General features: G+C 48.0%; 1 protein-coding gene across 1 annotated transcript; it reads left to right on the top strand.

The window, feature by feature from the left end:
* The first annotated feature begins 299 nt into the window (after positions 1-299).
* Positions 300-17,776, top strand: LOC311512656 (trypsin-3-like). The gene is made up of 6 exons (XM_084614007.1): positions 300-382; positions 10,843-10,932; positions 13,903-14,068; positions 16,023-16,276; positions 16,950-17,086; positions 17,538-17,776. The coding sequence occupies exons 1-6, from the start codon at positions 337-339 to the stop codon at positions 17,703-17,705; spliced, it is 861 nt and encodes a 286-aa protein (XP_084470133.1). The 5' UTR covers positions 300-336; the 3' UTR covers positions 17,706-17,776.
* Positions 17,777-19,456: the final 1,680 nt, after the last annotated feature.

Raw genomic sequence — 19,456 nt, 5'->3', positions numbered from 1 at the left:
GGGGGTCACTTGGACCAGGCTGAAGTGGAAGATGGAGCTGAGTTGGGGGAGACTGGGCCCCCATTGCCAGCAGATGATCACAGTGCGTTTCCCCTCCCCAAGTCGGGCAGTGCTATCATCCTCCTAGTACAGGCGGGGCAGCCAAGGTGCAGAGAAACCGCTTGCTCATGGGAGTTTGTGGAAGAACAGAGACTCAAGACTGACTTTCCTGAATCCTAAGTGTGCACCTTCCCCACGAGGCATCCATCCTCCTCAAGATGCCAGTGGCCAACGATTCCCTTTTGATCTCTTTCCCTGCAGTAAAGCCAGTGACTCCGACGACTGTATCCAACCACCATGGAGCTGCTGATCATCGCAATGCTGGTTGTCGGGGCAGCAGCAGGTAGGCAAAAGAGTCAAGCGAGAAGCCAAAGTTGGGTTGGGTGAGAAGGTTCTGCAGTTTCACCACAGGCCCTTCCAGGAATGTCTCAGAGACGTTGCTTAAGACAGGTTCCTGCTCATGAAGAGCGAAGTTCCTGGCAGTCCCATTATCAGTTCCACAAGTTGCAAAAGGGAATTAATGCGTTCAGGCCTTAGCTCTGATTATTCTTTATTGTTTGACGAGCAGGCAGGGAGCCATGATTTCACAATTTGTTTGCGTCCTGAATCATGGCAGAAGGAAAGGGAGGGTGGTGAAGCACTTTCCAGTTAGAAATTGCTAGTTCAAGTTATTTTAAATTTCTATTTTTGCTTTGTTTTGTAAAATAAAATATATTTGAGCATAAATAACGCAATTTTTTATTTGAAAACTAAATGACTACAAAATAATATTAGAAGTGTTCCATAAACATATACCAGGTGTTCCGTGGCCTAAAAAGTTTGGGAAACACTGCTGTAGGGTTTCTGGGTGTGGGTGGGAGAAATATGGAACAAGATTTTTGGGGCAACAAAGAGGGATTGTTAGGGAGCCACCCCCATACAGACCCTGACTGACCCCTAGCCTCTCCCATTCAGTCAGGCACATCTGACCCTGTCCCCATGTGTCCCTCCACCCCCACTCAGACATCCTATCCCCCCATCCCCAGGTGGCCCTGAATCCCACTCAGTCACCCCCATATGTCATAGAATCATAGAATATCAGGGTTGGAAGGGACCCCAGAAGGTCATCTAGTCCAACCCCCTGCTCAAAGCAGGACCAATTCCCAGTTAAATCATCCCAGCCAGGGCTTTGTCAAGCCTGACCTTAAAAACCTCTAAGGAAGGAGATTCTACCACCTCCCTAGGTAACGCATTCCAGTGTTTCACCACCCTCTTAGTGAAAAAGTTTTTCCTAATATCCAATCTAAACCTCCCCCACTGCAACTTGAGACCATTACTCCTCGTTCTGTCATCTGCTACCATTGAGAACAGTCTAGAGCGATCCTCTTTGGAACCCCCTTTCAGGTAGTTGAAAGCAGCTATCAAATCCCCCCTCATTCTTCTCTTCCATAGACTAAACAATCCCAGTTCCCTCAGCTTCTCCTCATAAGTCATGTGTTCCAGTCTCCTAATCATTTTTGTTGTCCTCTGCTGGACGTTTTCCAATTTTTCCACATCCTTCTTGCAGTGTGGGGCCCAAAACTGGACACAGTACTCCAGATGAGGCCTCAACAATGTCGAATAGAGGGGAACGATCACGTCCCTCGATCTGCTCGCTATGCCCCTACTTATACATCCCAAAATGCCATTGGCCTTCTTGGCAACAAGGGCACACTGCTGACTCCTATCCAGCTTCTCGTCCACTGTCACCCCTAGGTCCTTTTCCGCAGAACTGCTGCCTAGCCATTCGGTCCCTAGTCTGTAGCTGTGCATTGGGTTCTTCCGTCCTAAGTGCAGGACCCTGCACTTATCCTTATTGAACCTCATCAGATTTCTTTTGGCCCAATCCTCCAATTTGTCTAGGTCCTTCTGTATCCTATCCCTCCCCTCCAGCGTATCTACCTCTCCTCCCAGTTTAGTATCATCCGCAAATTTGCTGAGAGTGCAATCCACACCATCCTCCAGATCATTTATGAAGATATTGAACAAAACCGGCCCCAGGACCGACCCTTGGGGCACTCCACTTGATACCGGCTGCCAACTAGACATGGAGCCATTGATCACTACCCGTCCCTGCACTCCCTCTCCCATGCCCATGTTTCCCTGTGCCCCCTGTCCGCATCTGTCCCAGAACCCCCTCAGACAGCCCCTTCCCCCTTCCCCATGTGTCCCTGTGCCCCCACTCAGCCACCCCCTCCCCCATGTGGCCCTGCACCCCCTCCCCCAATCCCCATGTGGCCTTGCACCTCCAATCCCATTCAGCCCCTGCCCCAGTTTGTCCTCCCCCAATAGCCCTTATGAACTCCAGTCTCTGACCCCCCTCCCCCAGCAGCCCCATGTGTCCACCCAGTTTTTCCCCCCATATCTCCTCTCTCCTGACCTGGTCCCACCGGTGCTGTGAAGAAAGCAACCTCTTTCCTTCCCTGTCCCAGCTGGGGCTTGCTCAGGAGCAGCTGCTCTGCTCTAGTGCCACAGCAGTCCTTGGTGGGCAAAAGGCAGAACTGCAGCAACTTTCTGGCAGAAGATATTTTCTGCAGAAAAAAATTATGTGTGCACACATGAATTCTGCTCGTTCCCAGTGGCGAGGATTCCCCCACGAGTAAATATTCTGCTTTTCTGTGCAAAAATTTGCAAGATGGGCTAGGGGGCAAAGACTGCAGCGGGGGAGCTGTAGCATTAGCACCCAGAGTCTTCACAAATGCAGACTACAAACGCACACCGCTTGAGAAGGAAAGGCTGAGAAATTTTTCTTGGTCTCCAAGCTTCTCCCACTGTGTCTATGGATCATTTGTGATCAAAATAACCTATTTCAAAGCTGTGTGCCATCTCAGATCCCAGCACTCACACTTCAGAATTATGATGCCACCATTGAATTTGCTTCAGGAAGTCAAATAATTGTGGGATAATGATGCTTTTGTGGGATAATGATGCATCCGAGATCTGAAACGAGATCCATCAAGGCCAGGCTTCAAAAACCAGCTACAAGGTTGACCTCCATATCAACCTACTCAGATGGTGTGTTGTCTTGCATGTGGGACATATGGGCAGAGGAAGAGACACTGGAGTCAATAATACATGCTCTACATCCTGGATGGGAAATGCATTTCATGCCTAAACACTATGCTGTAGAATCCTGCAGTGATGGATAATGTTCTCTTCAAAGGGAAGTGTGTTAAGCTTCCATTTATCCTCAAGGGGGAAAAACAGGATCTTAAAGTTTATTCATGAAGGACACATAAGCATGGGAAAATCCCATGGGAAAGAAATCTAAGGGAAGAAGGAGTTCAGGAGTGCTGGGAGTTTCTCAAGGGGACAATATTGAAAACATAGCAGCAAATTATCTGGATGAGAAGGAATGATAGGAAGAATAACAAGAGGCCAATAGGACTCCATCAGGAGCAATTTAAATTCTGCACCAAAAACAAAACAAAACAAAAAACAGATAAAAAACAGACGAACAACAGACAAAAAACAGACAAACAACAAAACAAAACAGACAACAAAAAAGATTCAGGAAATGTCTTTTTGTCAAATAGATTCCTTCCAAGCCATATAAATACAGATCTTTGAGTAATTCATTTAAACTACAATATAGAACCATATTTCCTGCCCCCCCCCCACTCAGAAGCAGTGCAACGGCTTGGGGGAGTCAGGGATAACGGAGGAACTGAAGGAGAGGGAAGGAGCCTGCAAGTGAACGTGTAAGGCAGCGTTTCCCAAACTGTGTTCTGCACGATGTGAATAGGGGTTCCATGAAAGAATCGTAATTAAAAAAAAGGGTCTTGCACTTGATTTTTGTACTACTTTTAGATGCACTTTCCAGTTAGAAATGGCTAGTTCAAGATATTTTAAATTTCTATTTCTATATTTTGCAAAATATAATTTTACAGTACTGTATTTTTAATTACGGGGGTTATTACAGGGGGTCGTCAGGGCTTGATGTCAGTCCAAGAGACGGAGGTGACGGAGAGCTTGGGTGACAGAGAGCGAGTTGTAGATGAAGTGGTTGGCTCTGGTTCAGCTTGAGAAGTTGATCACGTAGGCTCATTTGTTGCTGGTTGTTTTTCCTTGAAAAACATGGTGATCAGCAACTGTCGCTGTTGTCTCTTGAGCTGGTCAAACATTTCTTGATATGATCTCAAATCGTCCGTAATACTACGTGTGATTTTGAGGCTTCGTTCCATAGAGGGATCGTATTCAGAAATTAAATCATTCAAGTGTTTTGCTGCTTGGAACACTTCAGCAAATTTACGAAGGTTCCAACTTGCTGGCTCTTCCTGTTTGTTGTCATCTTCTTCATCTTCTGTAGACGATTTTATCAGTTCCTCTAACTCTTCCTTAGTCAATGTTTCTCTATGGCTCTCAATTAATTCTTCAATTTCTTCCTCAAGGGTGTCGACGAAGCCATCATCACCCACTTGCCTGGCCACCTGAACAATGCGTTTCACTTCTTTGTCAATGGTCAAGAAACCCTTAAAATCATTCACACATTCTTTCCATAGGTTTCGCCAACATGCATTGACTGTTTCAGGCTTGATTGCATCCATTGCCTGTTTAATATAAGTGATGCAATCAGCAGTGTTGAAAGACTTCCAACACTCCATCACATTAAGATTGGGATCAGCATCTATAGCGCTACGTATCCGTGAGAACATGGGCCTTGTGTACGTGGCCTTGAAACAGCGAATCAGGCCTTGGTCGAGAGGTTGGAGGATGGAGGTGGTATTGGGGGGGAGAAAGTCGACTTCAATGTCGTTATGCCCAAACCGGAGTGCCGCAGGGTGGCCAGAAGCATTTCTACGATCAGCAACACTTTAAAGTCAAGTCCTTTCTCTTGGAGGTACTGCTTGACCTCCGGAATGAAACACTTGTGGAACCAAACCAGAAATAATGCTGCCCTTTGCCCTTTTTAAAAACCAAGCCTTTTTATTTGATTGCCAGAACACAGGCAGGAGATCTTTGTTCTTGCCTTTTAGGGCACGGGGATTTGCAGCCCTGCAGAGCAAGCCCGGCTTTATTAAATGCCCAGCCGCATTGCCACAAAACAACACAGTCACACGGTCTTTAGCTGCTTTGAAGCCAGGGGCTTGTCTTTCTGATTTCGAAGTGTGGTTGGGCATTTTTTTCCAGAAGAGCCCAGTCTCATCAGCATTAAAAACTTGTTCTGGAAGATAGCCCTTTTCTTCTGTGATTTTCTTTAATTGTTCAGGGTAGACTTTTGCTGCCTCTTCATTGGCAGATGCAGCTTCACCAGGAGTCTGCACGTTTTTGAGGTCGAAGCGGTTCCTAAAACTGTTAAGCCAACCTTGGCTGGCTTTGAATTCCTTCTCATCAGAAGGCTGTCCCTCTTCAGCGGGAGGTTTGAACAGAGCATAGAGGCTAAGAGCCTTTTTCGCACCGTGTTGCCATCGATAGGCACATGTTTACGGTTCATGTCTTCCCGCCATAAGTTTAATGCCTTTTCAGTCTTCACTAAAGTCTTACCACGCACCTGGCTTGTCACCTGAGCAGTTACTGGAGCACTTGATGCTACGGCTTAACGAATTTCTCTCTCTTGAATCTTGATGGCATGGATGCTAGATTGGTTGCGGCCATATTCACGTGCCACGTTGGAGACTTACATATCGTCTCTCAATAAGTCCAACACAGCCAGTTTTTCCTCCAGCGTTGGAACAGATCGCTGTTTCTTCAGCTGAGCACCAGATGAAGTAGTTGGCTTGCGTTTAGGGGCCATGTTGTACGAAAAATACGTATCTTTAAACACTAGAATCACACTCAGCGTGGCGAGATGCTCACACTATGAGAGGCACGTGGAAACTGAGACTGACTGAGGGAACAGCAGATTCACGTCTCCCATCTCATGCTCACTCCGGGGCATACGCTCATTGAGTGGAATGGTGGGCGGAACCGCCCGCACTATTTACAGGCATCTTGTTATTTTTCTTTTTTTTTGCTGAGCCCGTATAGTTGAATTCGCGTAAGTTAAATGCGCGGATGATGCAACTCACCTGTACTAGTGACAAGGGGTGGAAAAAGCGCTGACTGATCCTAGAGAAGAAACTGTGACAGAGGAGAGATTGACAAAGGGTGAGACAGTTTATGCTCATAAACCACACCTGGTTGGAAAATAAGGCTCCCAGTCCATGTTGAAACGTTACGTTTCTTTAATGAAAGCATGTCATTTCTATAATCCTGCATCTTGGCCAGGGGTTAGACAGGAGGCCCCTTGCGGTGACTTCTAAGCCTCTGACACTACGATATTGTGATAATGTCAAAAACCTTTAACGCCAAGTGTGTACATAACAGAAGCACCCAAAAGAGGACAGGTGTTTAGAAATGTGTCACCTTTTCTAGCACACTCAGCGGAAGAGGGCTCAGGGAACAAACCAGAATCTTTAGCCTGCTTCTTTGAACATTAATCTGATCCTGAATAAGTAATGTACGATGTACTATGTTAAAGTTCTATTGTAACTTTGCCTTAATAAAATGTTTCAGAAAAGCAAAAACAAATGTTTCGTGTCAGCATTGTCATTTTGAGTATTTGAGTTTTGACTTTGATATTACATTAAACTATGAAATCTAAGATCCTGGGGGAAACTTTCTAACTCTAAGCAGAGTTTAGCACTGGAAGAGGTTACCTGGGATGGCGGTGAAATCTTCATCGTTGGAGGTGTTTAAGAACAGGTTACAGAGGAGCAGCCGTGTTAGTCTGTATTTGCGAAAAGAACAGGAGGACTTGTGGCAGCTTAGAGACTAACCCATTTATTTGAGCATGAGCTTTCGTGAGCTACAGCTCACTTCATCGGATGTTCTTTTTAAGAACAGGTTAGACATTCACCTGTCTGGGATGGTCTAAATGTACCAAATGCTGCCTCAGCGTGGGGCAGGGACTTCACTAAATGATCTTTCAAGGTCCCTTCCATCCCTACATTTCTATGATTTTATGGATAGCATAGAATACAGGGGGATGGGTAGGTGGGTGGATGGATGAATGAATGGATGAGTGGGTGGAGGGGTGATAGGGTGGGCGGATAGATGGATCCTGCATGGACATGATGTAGAAATAGTTTGGTCACATTTGAGATCTCTTCCATCCCAACAGTTCTGTGGTTGTATCGACTATATAGAATATAGAATATTAAATATATTATTAAAATTAATATTTTAATGTCACATAAAGGCCTAGAAGAAATCAATCAAAATGATCGAGTCAAAACAAATATTAGAACCTTATTGAAAAGAATTGTTTTCACATCACCAAAACAAGACAATCATTTTGGCTTTTTCCCATCAAAAATATCAAAATTGACACTGACAATTCGGCAGATAACGGATTCTTCTGTTCACTGGCAATTTTGGAACAAAAAAATCATTTGGGGTCAACCAAAACATTTTGTTTGACCTGCAACTAAACATTTCATTTGGACGTTGAATATTTATAAACATTTTAATTTTTTTAAAATAAAAGTTAAAGGATATTTCTAAACAAAAAGTCATTGGGAAGTGAAAACTGGGAAATGTTTTGTTTGGAAATTTTTGAAACAAAATATTTTGATTTTTTTGGAGTATTATTTTTTCAGCTAAACAATTCAGCAAAACTGACATGATAGTCTTCCATGAAATGGTAGCCAGTTACTGCTGGTGGACCTGCAGGTGGCCAATAAATCCAATCTGGGATCCACGGATTCCACCACAGTGGGGCAGACGGTTCCCAGTGGAAGGGGCGGATCTGGATTATTGAGTCGGGCTGCACGGCATTCTTTCCTCCTTTCCCATTTCGCCATTTCCTGTTGTCTTCCTTGGGTCTCGTAACGGTGGGATCCTTCCCACAAGGTCCTTCTCCATTTCAGTCGGTGAAGGGCTTGGGTTTCCCATAACCCCTCAATGGCAGAGCAGGCGGACGAAGAGACAATTTCTCTCAATTTCTATGATGGCAGATGAAGGGTATAGTAGGATGGCAATCTCCTCTCACCTCGGTTTCCTGGCATTTGGATGGACCGCATGGACCCTGGTGTGCAAGGGGGGGGAGGGATAGCTCAGTGGTTTGAGCATTGGCCTGCTAATCCCAGGGTTGTGAGTTCAATCCTTGAGGGGGCCATTTAGGGATCTGGGGCAAAAATTGGGGATTGGTCCTGCTTTGAGCAGGGGGTTGGACTAGATGACCTCCTGAGGTCCCTTCCAACCCTGATATTCTATGATTCTATGATTCTATGATCTCCACACAGGGGCACTGGAACAGGCAGGGCCAAGGGGCCATGGCCCTCCCAGTTTTTACTGCCATTGTGGGGCATTTTCCTGGTTTATACAGGTCCCCGGTGAGATGGGCTAGTGAAAGGATCTGAGTCCTCGCTCCCACTTCCTTTCCCCAGAGGCCTGCCTGACCTCCAGGGCTCCCCTTCCATCTCCTGTGTGGCAGAGTCCTCATAACTCCAACAGGGCTGGGCCCAGGATTCCTGGGGGGGCTCCACCCCCAACCTTGTCGTGGTCACTTAGGGTGTCCCCACTCTGGGGTGCTCTCTGCACACTGGTGCTTCCCTGACCCCCTGATCATTACATACAGGTCAAAGCAAAGACTATTTATTACACAGCAACCAATTAAAAAAATTAAGGGAAAAATGGGAAAGGTGAAAGGAAAACCCGTCACGCCGCTCTGTGGCACGGGGACGTCACAGCCAGCCTCTCTGGGATGTCAGGGCAGTTCAGCCTGTTCCTCACACATCCCAGGCCTCCTGCCCAGGCCCTGGCTGTGCTGATGCTGTGGGTCGGACACTTGCTCTGGCGGTGGTCACACGCCCTCAAGCTCTGGGTGGCAGGACACTTCTTCCCAGTGTCAACCCCCCCGTCGAGGTTACGATCCCCCTCCCAGTCTGGCCTGCCAGACCTCTTGACTGGGGGCGTCTCCCTGTGCTGGGCCCACTGCCCAGGGTCCCCCTCACGCTCCCCAGCTGCTCATTGCACCTGGCTCCGGACGGCTCCCAGCTCCACAATGCCTCAGCTCGACTCTGCCTCAGCACGGCTGCTGCTGCTGCTCTGCCGCCAGCCTCCTGGGCTGCTTTTCTGGCCCCTCTGGCTCCGGTTCCTGCACCTCTCTTCCCAGCACTGACCTGCTCCCTGGGCTGCTTCTCTGCTTCTCTGGCCGGCGCGGCCCTGCTCCCCAGCTCAGCTAGGGCCTCTGTCTCTCCGCTTAGCTCAGCCCCACTCTGTCTGACCCAGGCAATTCCAGCTCACAGGGAGGATGGGACCCTCCTGACTCCCTCATTGGCCTGTCAATCTCAGGGTCCTGATTTCGATCAACCCTTCCCCTTCTTTTTAGTCCTGGGAGCTAGCCAACCAAAATCCCCACTGAGTTTTAGTAAGGGGCCAACAGTCCCCTTACACCAGGAAGAGGAAGAGGAAGAGGATGAAGAAGGGACACGCTCCATAACAGGGTGGAAGGTTCAGGGAGTCGCTTTCGGCAATGGAGAAGGTGCCGTTCCAAGGGCTAATTCCGTCAGGATCCCCAGCACAGGACAGAGTCAGGAGCAAAGCCTTGTTCCTGCAACTCCCCCGGATAAAACGTACTGGAGCATGAGGGCGGAGGGAGTTGCCTGCATGCTGACATGTGGGGCAGCTCCCAAGATATGGCAATCACATTGACTCACAGGGACAGCCCATTTCCCCAGCATAAAAATGGCCCATCCCAAAGGATCCTTACTTTTGTCCAAGACACAACCGCCGGAGCCTCTTCTGCTCCCGAGGGCCCTCCACCAGGAGCTACAGGTGAAGAAGGGCCAGTCCAGCCTCTGTTGTTGGGATGTCTTGTTGGGGGGCAGGTCATGGTGGTGGGGTGAAAAGGAGATAGCTGTGGTTTGGGGAGCAACATAGTGTGGTGGACTGGGACATCATGCTGTTATGGGGGTAATTATGGGCTGCCAGGGGGCATTGCTCCATTTTGGGGATGTTGATGGGAGGGAGTTAGGGCTCTGCTCTGTTATTGGGGGTGATTATGAGGTACGAGGAGGTATTGCTCTTTTATTGGGGAGATTACGGGCTGGAATGGGGAAATTAATGAAGACGTTTGGTGGTTTGGCTGCTCAGCTGGTACTTGGAAGACATGGCTTCTAATCTCTGTTCTGCTGCTGCATCTCTGTAGAACCTTGGCCCAATCACTTATCCGCTCTATGCCTCACTTTCCCCATATGTACAATGGGGATCATAGTCCTGCCCTGCCTCACCAAGGAGCTGTGTGGATAAATAGGTCAAAGATTGGGAGGTGCTCAGATACAACCATAATGAGGGCAGATAACACTTTAGTTAATTTCTCTGTTATTAAGCTGGTCATGGGGGTTTCGCCTTCCTCTGTTATTGGGGTGACATGTTAGAAGAGAAACTAGTGGGAGAGGGGTGAGCTCAATCCAGCTCATGGAAATTTTTGTCATGTGGGTTGAGTTTAGTTCCCTCCCTTCCTCCCCTCCTCAGATCAGATCTTTCCATGGAACATGCCCCTGGGGGTGACTGGGACCGGGCAAAAGTGGAAGATGGAGCTGAGTTGGGGGAGACTGGGCCCCCATTGCCAACAGACGATCACAGTGCATTTCCCCTCCCCATGTCGGGCAGTGCTATCATCTCCTGGTACAAGCAGGGTAGTGGAGTTTCAGAGAAACCACTTGCTTTTGAGAGCCTGTGGAAGAACAGGAACTCAAGCCTGGCGTTTCTGAATCCTAAGGGCGCACTTTCCCCGCGAGGCATCTGTCTTCCTCTAGACGCCCGTGGCCAACGATTCCCTTTTGATCTCTTTACCTGCAGTAAAGCCAGTGACTCTGACGACCGTATCCATTGCCACAACCGACATGGAGCTGCTGATCATCGCAATGCTGGTAGTCGGGGCAGGCGCAGGTAGGAAGAAGAGTCAAGCGAGAAGCCACAGTTGGGTTGGGTGAGAAGGTTCTGCAGTTTCACTGCAGGCCCTTCCAGGAATGTCTCAGAGACTTTGCTTAATACAGGTTGCTGCTTATGAAAATCCAAGTTCCCAGCAGTCCTGTTATCAATTTCATGGGTTGCGAAAGGGAATTAATATGGTCAGGCCTCGTCTCTGATTATTCTTTATTGTTTGTAGTTCAGGCAGGTAGCCATGAGTTCACAATCTGTTTTCATCCCAAATCAGGAGAGAAGGAAAGAATTTTGAAATTTCCCACAATAGAAAATGGTTTTTGGGGAAACAAATAAATCTGTTTCACTCAGATTTCGATGTCTTTAAATTTAAAGCATATGTAAAAATATATAACTTTTAGAGAGCATCATTTCTAATATAATGTTAATTCTTTTAAGAAAAATGTGGAAACAAAAATTATTTAAAACAAGAAAAACAAATCAAAATGGCCCTTTCTGATAATGTTCAGTGCTCTGGTCAGACTGCCAATCTCATAAAGCAGCATGCACCACTTGGTGAGGAGAAGTTTATGCCTCATGGAAGCTGCTGGTTGTGAGGCATCATGGGAGATGTAGTTTGATTGTGGAGCCCAGTCCATTCAGGAGACGGCTTTGTTTTAAACTTTTTTTAAAGAATTTGCATCACAACCAACACATTCCCACACAAATTATCAACTTTGACAAAATGGTATTTTCCTATTGGAAAACGTTCCATCTGAAAAAGTTTGACAATTTTAAATATTTTGTGACAGGGTCAGGCCAGATGGCAACAGGAAAGTAGTGGAAGGTAGATACATTACCCCCAGATTAAGCAGGTCCCTTTTCCCTGGGTAAAATAACAGGGACTATTCCAGAACAATCAGGAACCTGCTAGAACCAGTTAAGGCAGGCAGGCTAATTAGGACATCTGTAGCCAATTAGGAAGCTACTAGAACCAGTTAAGGCAAGTAGGCTAATCAGGGCACCTGGTTGAAAGAAAGACCTCTTTTCAGTTAGGCAGAGGCGTGTAAGGAGTTGGGAGTGGGAGGAAATGCTGCTGGAGGACTAAGGAATGCAAATGCCAACAGGCATCAGGAAGAAGGTCCTGCAGTGAGGACAAAGATGGTGCTGGGGGAGGTCATGGGGAAGTGGCCCAGGGAGTTGTAGTTGTCACATAGCTGTTACAGGAGACATTGTAGACAGCTGTGATCCTCAGGGCCCTGGGCTGGAACCCGGAATAGAGGGCGGGCCCAGGTTCCCCCCAGGCCCCTCCCCCCACTCCCTATTTGACACAAGAGGAGTTGACCTCGACTGTGAGTCATATCAGAGGGGAAGGTCTCTGGCCTGTCCCCAACCAACCTGAGGGCTGCCATGACCCTTTGAGGTGAGCAAATCAGCCGGAAAGCGCAGGACCCACCAAGGCAGAGGAGGAACATTGTCACAATTTCTACTGCGGTCATAGGTGCCAACTCCGTGGGTTCTCTGGGGCTGGAGCATCCACAGGGAAAAATTAGCGGGTGCTCCGGACCCACCGGCAGCCAAGCTCCCCCCTCCTCGCCTCCTTCTCCCAAGCCAAGCACACTGTGTCCCTGCTTCTCCCCCTCCCTCCCAGTGCTTCCCGCCCCCCGCCCCACCACCTAACAGCTGTCTGGCGGCACTTAGGACTTTCCGGGAAGGAGGGGGAGCAGTGGAGATGCGGTGCACTCAGGGGAGGAAACAGAGAAAAGGCAGGGCAGGGGCAGGGACTTGGGAGAAGGGGGTGGAATGGGGGTGGGAAGGGGACGGGGACTTTGGGGAAGGGGTGGAATAGGGGCGGGGCCAGGGGCAGTGTTGGGGGTCGAGCACACACTGGGCAGAGGAGAAGTTGGTGCCTATGATTGCGGTAAAGCCTAGAAACAGCAGTCACTGACCAACCCCTGCTCTCCTGAACATGTGTAAATTGTGTTTTCCAGAGGTTTATAATTTGACCAAATCTAGGTGAATTTTCATATGAACAGCAAAAGGCACCTCCCTGACTCCAGGGCTATTTCCTTGCAAAATTTCAAGTCCCTGCTGCCAAGGCGTTAGAGCACTTTAAAAAGTGGTTGGAAAATTGTTTGAACATTAAAAAATGAAGGGTCCTCCTGTCCAGTCCCTGCTACCATGAGCAACTCTGTAGCAGAAATGTATTGAGCTCCATCTTCAAACTCAGGAGGCTTTCATAGAATATCAGGGTTGGAAGGGACCTCAGGAGGTCATCTAGACCAACCCTCTGCTCAAAGCAGGATCAATCCCTAATTTTCCCCCCAGATCCCTAAATGGCCCCCTCAAGGATTGAATTCACAACTGTGGCTTTAGCAAGCTAATACTCAAACCACTGAGCTACCCCTCCCCCCATATCCCGGCCCCCCTGCTCCTGTTCCACAACTTCCTTCCTTCGATGGTTAGTAACCGTCTTCTAATCTCAGCCTAGATTTATCCATGGTGCTTGTCCCCATTTGTTCTTGTGCCAACGCTGGTCTCCACCTCCTGTAGATCTTCTCCCTCCCTGGTGTTCCTTCCCCCCCCCACACACACACACACTCTGTAATTAGAGAGAACAATCAGATGCTGGCTTGGCTTCCTTTTAGGTTAAACCAGCCAAGCTCTTTCCATCTCCCCTTGTAAGATCGGCCCTTTGTTCCCCTGACCATCCTAGCACCCTTCTCAACACCTGTTCCAGTTGGAATTCCTCTTTCTGGAACACGGGTGACGGGAATTGGAGGTTTTTGCAGTGGCATTAATGCCTAACTATCCCTACTGGAAATAGAGCCTGGTACATCGCCTGGTACAACCTCCGATCGCCTTGTGTTTTTCCACGGCCACGTGGGAGCAGCAGCTCATGGTCATCCTGCCACCGGCCAACCTGTTTGGACATGGCTGATGCTTGCCCCTCCCCCTGCCCTGAATTCAGCTGACATTTGCCACTCTCCATGGCAGCCTCAGACCCAGAGGAAAGCAGGATCATTGGGGGGAGAAACTGCGACTTCGGCTCGCGGCCCTACCAGGTGGCTCTCCTGAGGAACAGACGTGTCATCTGTGGTGGGAGCCTGATAGCCCGGAAGTGGGTGCTGACTGCTGCACACTGCGGCAGACAAGGGATCAGGTAAGTCAGTGCAGGGATGGAGGGAGAGAGGGTGATGCCTGGGAATAACCCACATCCCCAGCCCTTATCTTCGCTCTTCGTGTTCCCTATCCATGCCCAGGTCTCCCTCTGCACCCCTGAATCCGCAGCCCCATCCTCCTCCCTTTTTTCCCAGCCCACAAATCGTTTTTGTCGCTCTTCTCTGCACCCTCTGCGGTTTTCCAGCATGCTCGTTCAGATGTGCCCACCCCAGCACGGACGCAGCACGCCAGCATCGGTCTCCCCAGCGGCGTGTGCAGAGGGAAACCCACCTCCACGCTCACCAGCGTTAGGCCTTGTAGCATCCCACCGGCAGCTCATGTGCAGGTGCTCTAGGAGCTGATGGAATGGAGCGGAGCTCCGGGAAATATTTTCCCTTGACTCCAACCTGATGCTGCTGGTTCTCAACTAGGGGGTCTGTGGCCCCCTGCTGGTTTCAGGGGGTCCATTGGGCCCTATGGCTGAAGCCGGGAGCTCTGAACCGTGGTGCACCCTACGGGGCTGAAGCCCTGAGTCCCGGGGCCTCCCAGAGCGGTGAAGCTACAAGCCCTGGCGACCCAGCGGGGCTAAAGCCCAAGTGCACCCATCCCACAGCGGAAGCCTGGAGCCCCGAATGGAAGGGGGCTGTGGGGACCTCCAGGAATTTAAGCCCTGGAACAAACACCTGTCATTCCACAGAAGGGGAGAGCTTGAAAAACTGAAAGCAATTCAAGCTGCTTTTTTAGAGCTCTAAGAAGAAAAGGAGGACTTGTGGCACCTTAGAGACTAACCAATTTATTTGAGCATAAGCTTTCATGAGCTACAGCTCACTTCATCGGATGCAAGCTCTGTAAGCTCTTTAGAGCGCTGTAATTCTGCAGGTCCTGCGGATAGATCTGTCCTTCCCCTCCCCTCCTTTTCTCCTAACTCTCTTTGGCTATTACGATGAAGCTGGTATCTTTGTTGTATTTGGAAAAACTGATTAAAACGTATAAATAATACGTTGAAAATCGCAATGTCTCGTGTTGGCATTTTTGAAACTTTTCGATTTTTCCATTCGCAACTTTTTCTTTCAAAGTGCCCTGTTAGTTTATTTTCAGAAATATTTTGCGACAGCTGAAACAAACTATTGCCGCCCCATTTTTCGATTAGCTGGAAAGCACAAAACTCTTAGACCCAGATTTGAAATTCTCAGTGCTCCTGCACATCAGTTTAATTTGGCATGAGCGGGCCACAGTGACCCAGGACAAGGGAAAAATAACTGAATTAAGTTGGTCCCATAAGTGGTTGAGGAGATAGCAAGTGTGAAAAATTTCAGGGGTGGGGTATATTTGCATATATAAGACAAAGCCCCTAATATTGGGACAATGCTGATATTATTGGGATGTCTGGTCACCCTACCCAAAAGCCAAGGAGAAGGAATTCATGATTTTGGTGAAAACTGCAGCTTTGATAACACCAAAGTGTCTCACAAATTAAGGGCAAAGTCATCAAATTGTTCATTTCAGCTGTGTAAAACCAGGTGTAAGAAACAATAATGTCAGCAAAATGTGCTGTGTACATGTGGCATGAGACCAAAGCATGAGATGTACAGGAACTGGACCTGAAAATAACCAGGCCAACCATAAAGAGCATGATATCATGTAAAATGGAGGACGCACGCATCAGAATAAACTTGTATGTAAAGTAACCAATACTTGTATTCTTCAGATCTGTGGTATGCCCCATAGCCACCCCTTACAAGTGACTCTGATCAATTCTGCAGAGTGTATGCCAAAAAAAACATGAGATCAGACGAGATTGGAGTCGAACTGAGTTCTTGGAGAACTAAGAAGATGAGGTCTCGGAAGCTACTCCAGCATTGAAAATCCATTATTGGCCCAATTCTAGTTGCTTGCCCGCTATGATCTTTGAATAGCTGCCCATTGATCTCTTCCTTTGTCCTCTCTCCATGCAGCTCCCTGCGGGTGCATCTGGGGGATTATAATGTAAGGGTGAAAGAACCCACAGAACAGATACGAAGAATCCACAACTTCTTTGTGCACCCCGAATATAACTTCTTGCCTTTTGACAACGACTTCATGCTTCTGGAGCTGGATGAGCCCGCTCAACTTAACCGCTATGTGAACACGATCAAGTTGGCTACCCGTTGTCCCTTTCCTGGAACACGATGCAGTGTGTCGGGATGGGGCACCATCAAGTCCCCCCAAAGTATGGCGTGCTGAGTGTAGAGGGAGGGGTTGAGGTTGGGCTCAGCTTGGGGAGGGGGTGGAAGCTCTTTAAGGAGACCTTGTTAATGGGCTCACAAGGGTCTTTGGCTTCTCCTGGGGGAAAATTTTCATCCAAAATGATTTTTAGTGGACAACTCAAGTTCGACAACACCAAAGTGTCCCATAAATTCGGGGCGTTTTTATTCATTTCAGAAAAAAAATTCAGAAAAAAGTGAAAACTTTGCATTTTGAAAACACAGGAAGACAGTGGCTTGATTTTTGTTCTATTTGAAACATTTCCTTTTGAAATTTCCTTTCCTTTTGTATTCAAAACAATTTTAAAACGTTACAGATGTGCTTCAAATCACAATGAAATATTATAATATGACATGAAATACTGGATCTAAATGAAACAATTTGTTTTTTTGGCTTTTCCGTTCATCAAAAATTTCCTTTTTCGGAAAATGAACGTGGCCAGATCCCAGCTGGTGGAAATCGGCCGTCGCGCCATTGGAGTCAATGGGGCCAGATCCCAGCTGGGGTCAGTTGGCTCTAGCAACTTTGGAGTCACTGGATCTATGCCAGTTTATACCAGTTGAGGGTCTTACACCAAATTTTCCTCTCTTGCACCTTGTTCCCTGCTCATGAGCTCCTGTTTTTCTGTCATTGCCCAGGGCAGTACCCAGCCATCCTGCAGTGTGCAGATCTCTATAGCGTCAGCCAGGCCAGGTGCCAGGACGTTTACTGGGGCCTGATCACGGAGAACATGTTCTGTGCTGGTGTGGAACAGGGCGGCATAAGCACGTGCAGGGTAAGGGGGCATCCCGGAGAGAGGGGTCGGTGCCGGGTGTCGGAGCTCACACAGCTCAATACTCTTTATCCCCTGTGACCTGCAAACCCTTCTCAGCCTGCTCCTGAGGGGCCGTTGTCACTCAGGCTCTGGCCCCAGCCAGCCTTCGTGCCCCGTGGAAGAGCAGCCGATCCGCCCTCCAGCCGCACCGAGCCCTAAGGCCCAGTCCCTGGGCCTGTCTGATCCCCAGCGCAGGTGCTGTCAACCGAACCCATTTCTGCTCTTTAAACCCTTCCTATCTGTGTGTCCCTGCCGCCCCCTGCTGGAAGGGATGAGCTCTGTGCATGTGTGTGTTCTTGTATCTGTGTGACCCTGCTTCCCCCTGCTGGAGGGGATGGGCCCTCCTCTGGGGGGGTGTGCACACGGCGGGGCATGGCTGTGTTTTGCTGATGGCTTTGCATTGTCTTTGCAGGGGGATTCAGGAGGCCCACTGGTCTGCAATGGGCGGCTGCAGGGCGTGGTCTCCTGGGGGAAGTCTGTCTGTGCCCTGCCGGGACAGCCCAGAGTCTTCGCCAATGTCTGCAAAGCTGCCCAGTGGGTGAAGAACACTATAAGGAGGCAGAGCGCCAGATTGGACTGAGAGCTCACAGCACGTCCCGCCTGCCGCAATGACCCACCAAACATACGCCCCAGCCACGCCTCTCCTCATCTCACGGCAGCACCTGGGGGTTGCGGAATGGGGTGGGGGGAGCTGGCCTGGGTGGGATTGGGGTGGTGGAGCTGCGGTTGGGCCAGGCCTGACAAAATCCTGGGACTGGGTTAAAAATGCACAGCTGGTTTGAAAAGCATGAATGAGCCTGAAGATTGTGAGATTGCTTTAAAACCTCATGAATCAGCCTGATGTTCACAGGATTGTTTCAAAAGTCAAGAGATTGGCTCTAAAAATCATGAGATTGGATTAAAAATTATGAGCCTGGTTTTAAAATGCCCTAAATCGCGCCCAGGTCTTTGTTCTGGTCTCTTCCATTGACGGGGGTGGCGTACGCGGCTATAACTGCTCTGACGTCACCAAGTCTGACGTCCCGTGGGGTTCAAACTTTGTCACACGGTGCTACAGCAACATAGCCACGTGCCTGTCTAAATGTACTGAATGCTGCCTCAGCACAGGGCATGGATTTCACTAGATGCTCTTTCAAGGTGCCTTCCATCCCTACATTTCTATCACTTTATGGGTAGCACAAAATAGAGAGAGATGGGTAGGTGAGTGGATGGATGAGTGGGTAGGTTAACATGAAATCATGAGAAAATGAGAACAGCCAGACTGAGTCAAACCCAAGGTCCATCTAGCCCAGTATCCTGTCTTCCGACAGTGGCCACTGCCAGGTGCCCCAGAGGGAATGAACAGAACAGGGAATCATCAAGGGATCCATCCCAGGTCACCCATTCCCAGCTTCTGGCAAACAGAGGCTAGGGACACCATCCCTGCCTATCCTGGTTAATAGCCATTGATGGACCTATCCTCTGTGAATTTAACTAGCTCTTTTATGAACACTGTTATAGTCTTGGCCTTCACAACATCCTCTGGCAAGGAGTTCCACAGACTGACTGCACATTGTGTGAAGAAATACTTCCTTGTGTTTGATTTAAACCTGCTGCCTATTAATTTCATTGGGTGACCCCTAGTTCTTGAGTTATGAGAAGGAGTAAATAATGCTTCCTTATTTATGGATGGATAGATAGATCCTGCATGGACATGTGGAAATGGCTAGGTGACACTGGAGGTCTTTTCCATCCCTACATGTCTATGATTCTATTGACTATATAGAATATTAAATATATTATTAAAATTAGTATTCAATGTCACAGAAAGGTCTAGAAGAAATCAATCAAAATAATCAAGTTGAAACAAAATTTTGGAACCTTATTCAAATAAATCGTTTTCACATCATCAAAACAGATTTTTCCCATCCAAAATATCAAAATTGACACAGAGAATTGGGCAGAAAATGGATTTTTCTCTTCCCTGGCAATTTTGGGAAAAAAATCATTTGGGATCAACCAAAACATTTTGTTTGATCTGAAACTAAACGTTTCATTTGGACATTCAGCATTTTTAAACTTTTTTTTTTCAAATTAAAAGTTAAAGGAAATGTATAAACAGTCATTTGGAAGTGAAAATTGGGAACTGTTTTGTTCGGAAATTTTAGAAAAAAAATGTTTTGATTTTTTTTGGATTTTTTGGGGGTGTGTGTGTTATTTTTTGATGGAAACAATTCAGCAAAATTGACACGTTCATCTTCTATAAAATGATAGTCAGTTATTTCTGGTGGGTCCACCAGTGGCCAATAAGAGCAGCCCAGATTATTGAGTCGGGCTGCCACACATTCTTTC

Source organism: Lepidochelys olivacea, assembly GCF_965140295.1.
Source record: "Lepidochelys olivacea isolate rLepOli2 genome assembly, chromosome: 24".
Taxonomy (NCBI): Eukaryota; Metazoa; Chordata; order Testudines; family Cheloniidae; genus Lepidochelys; species Lepidochelys olivacea.
This window is presented reverse-complemented; position numbering and strand designations above follow the sequence as displayed.

Coding starts and splice junctions, on each gene's coding strand:
- LOC311512656 (XM_084614007.1), top strand. CDS start 337: ATGGAGCTGCTGATCATCGCAATGCTGGTTGTCGGGGCAGCAGCAG. Junction 16,277..16,949: donor CACCATCAAGTCCCCCCAAA/GTATGGCGTGCT, acceptor GTCATTGCCCAG/GGCAGTACCCAGCCATCCTG. Junction 17,087..17,537: donor GCGGCATAAGCACGTGCAGG/GTAAGGGGGCAT, acceptor TTGTCTTTGCAG/GGGGATTCAGGAGGCCCACT.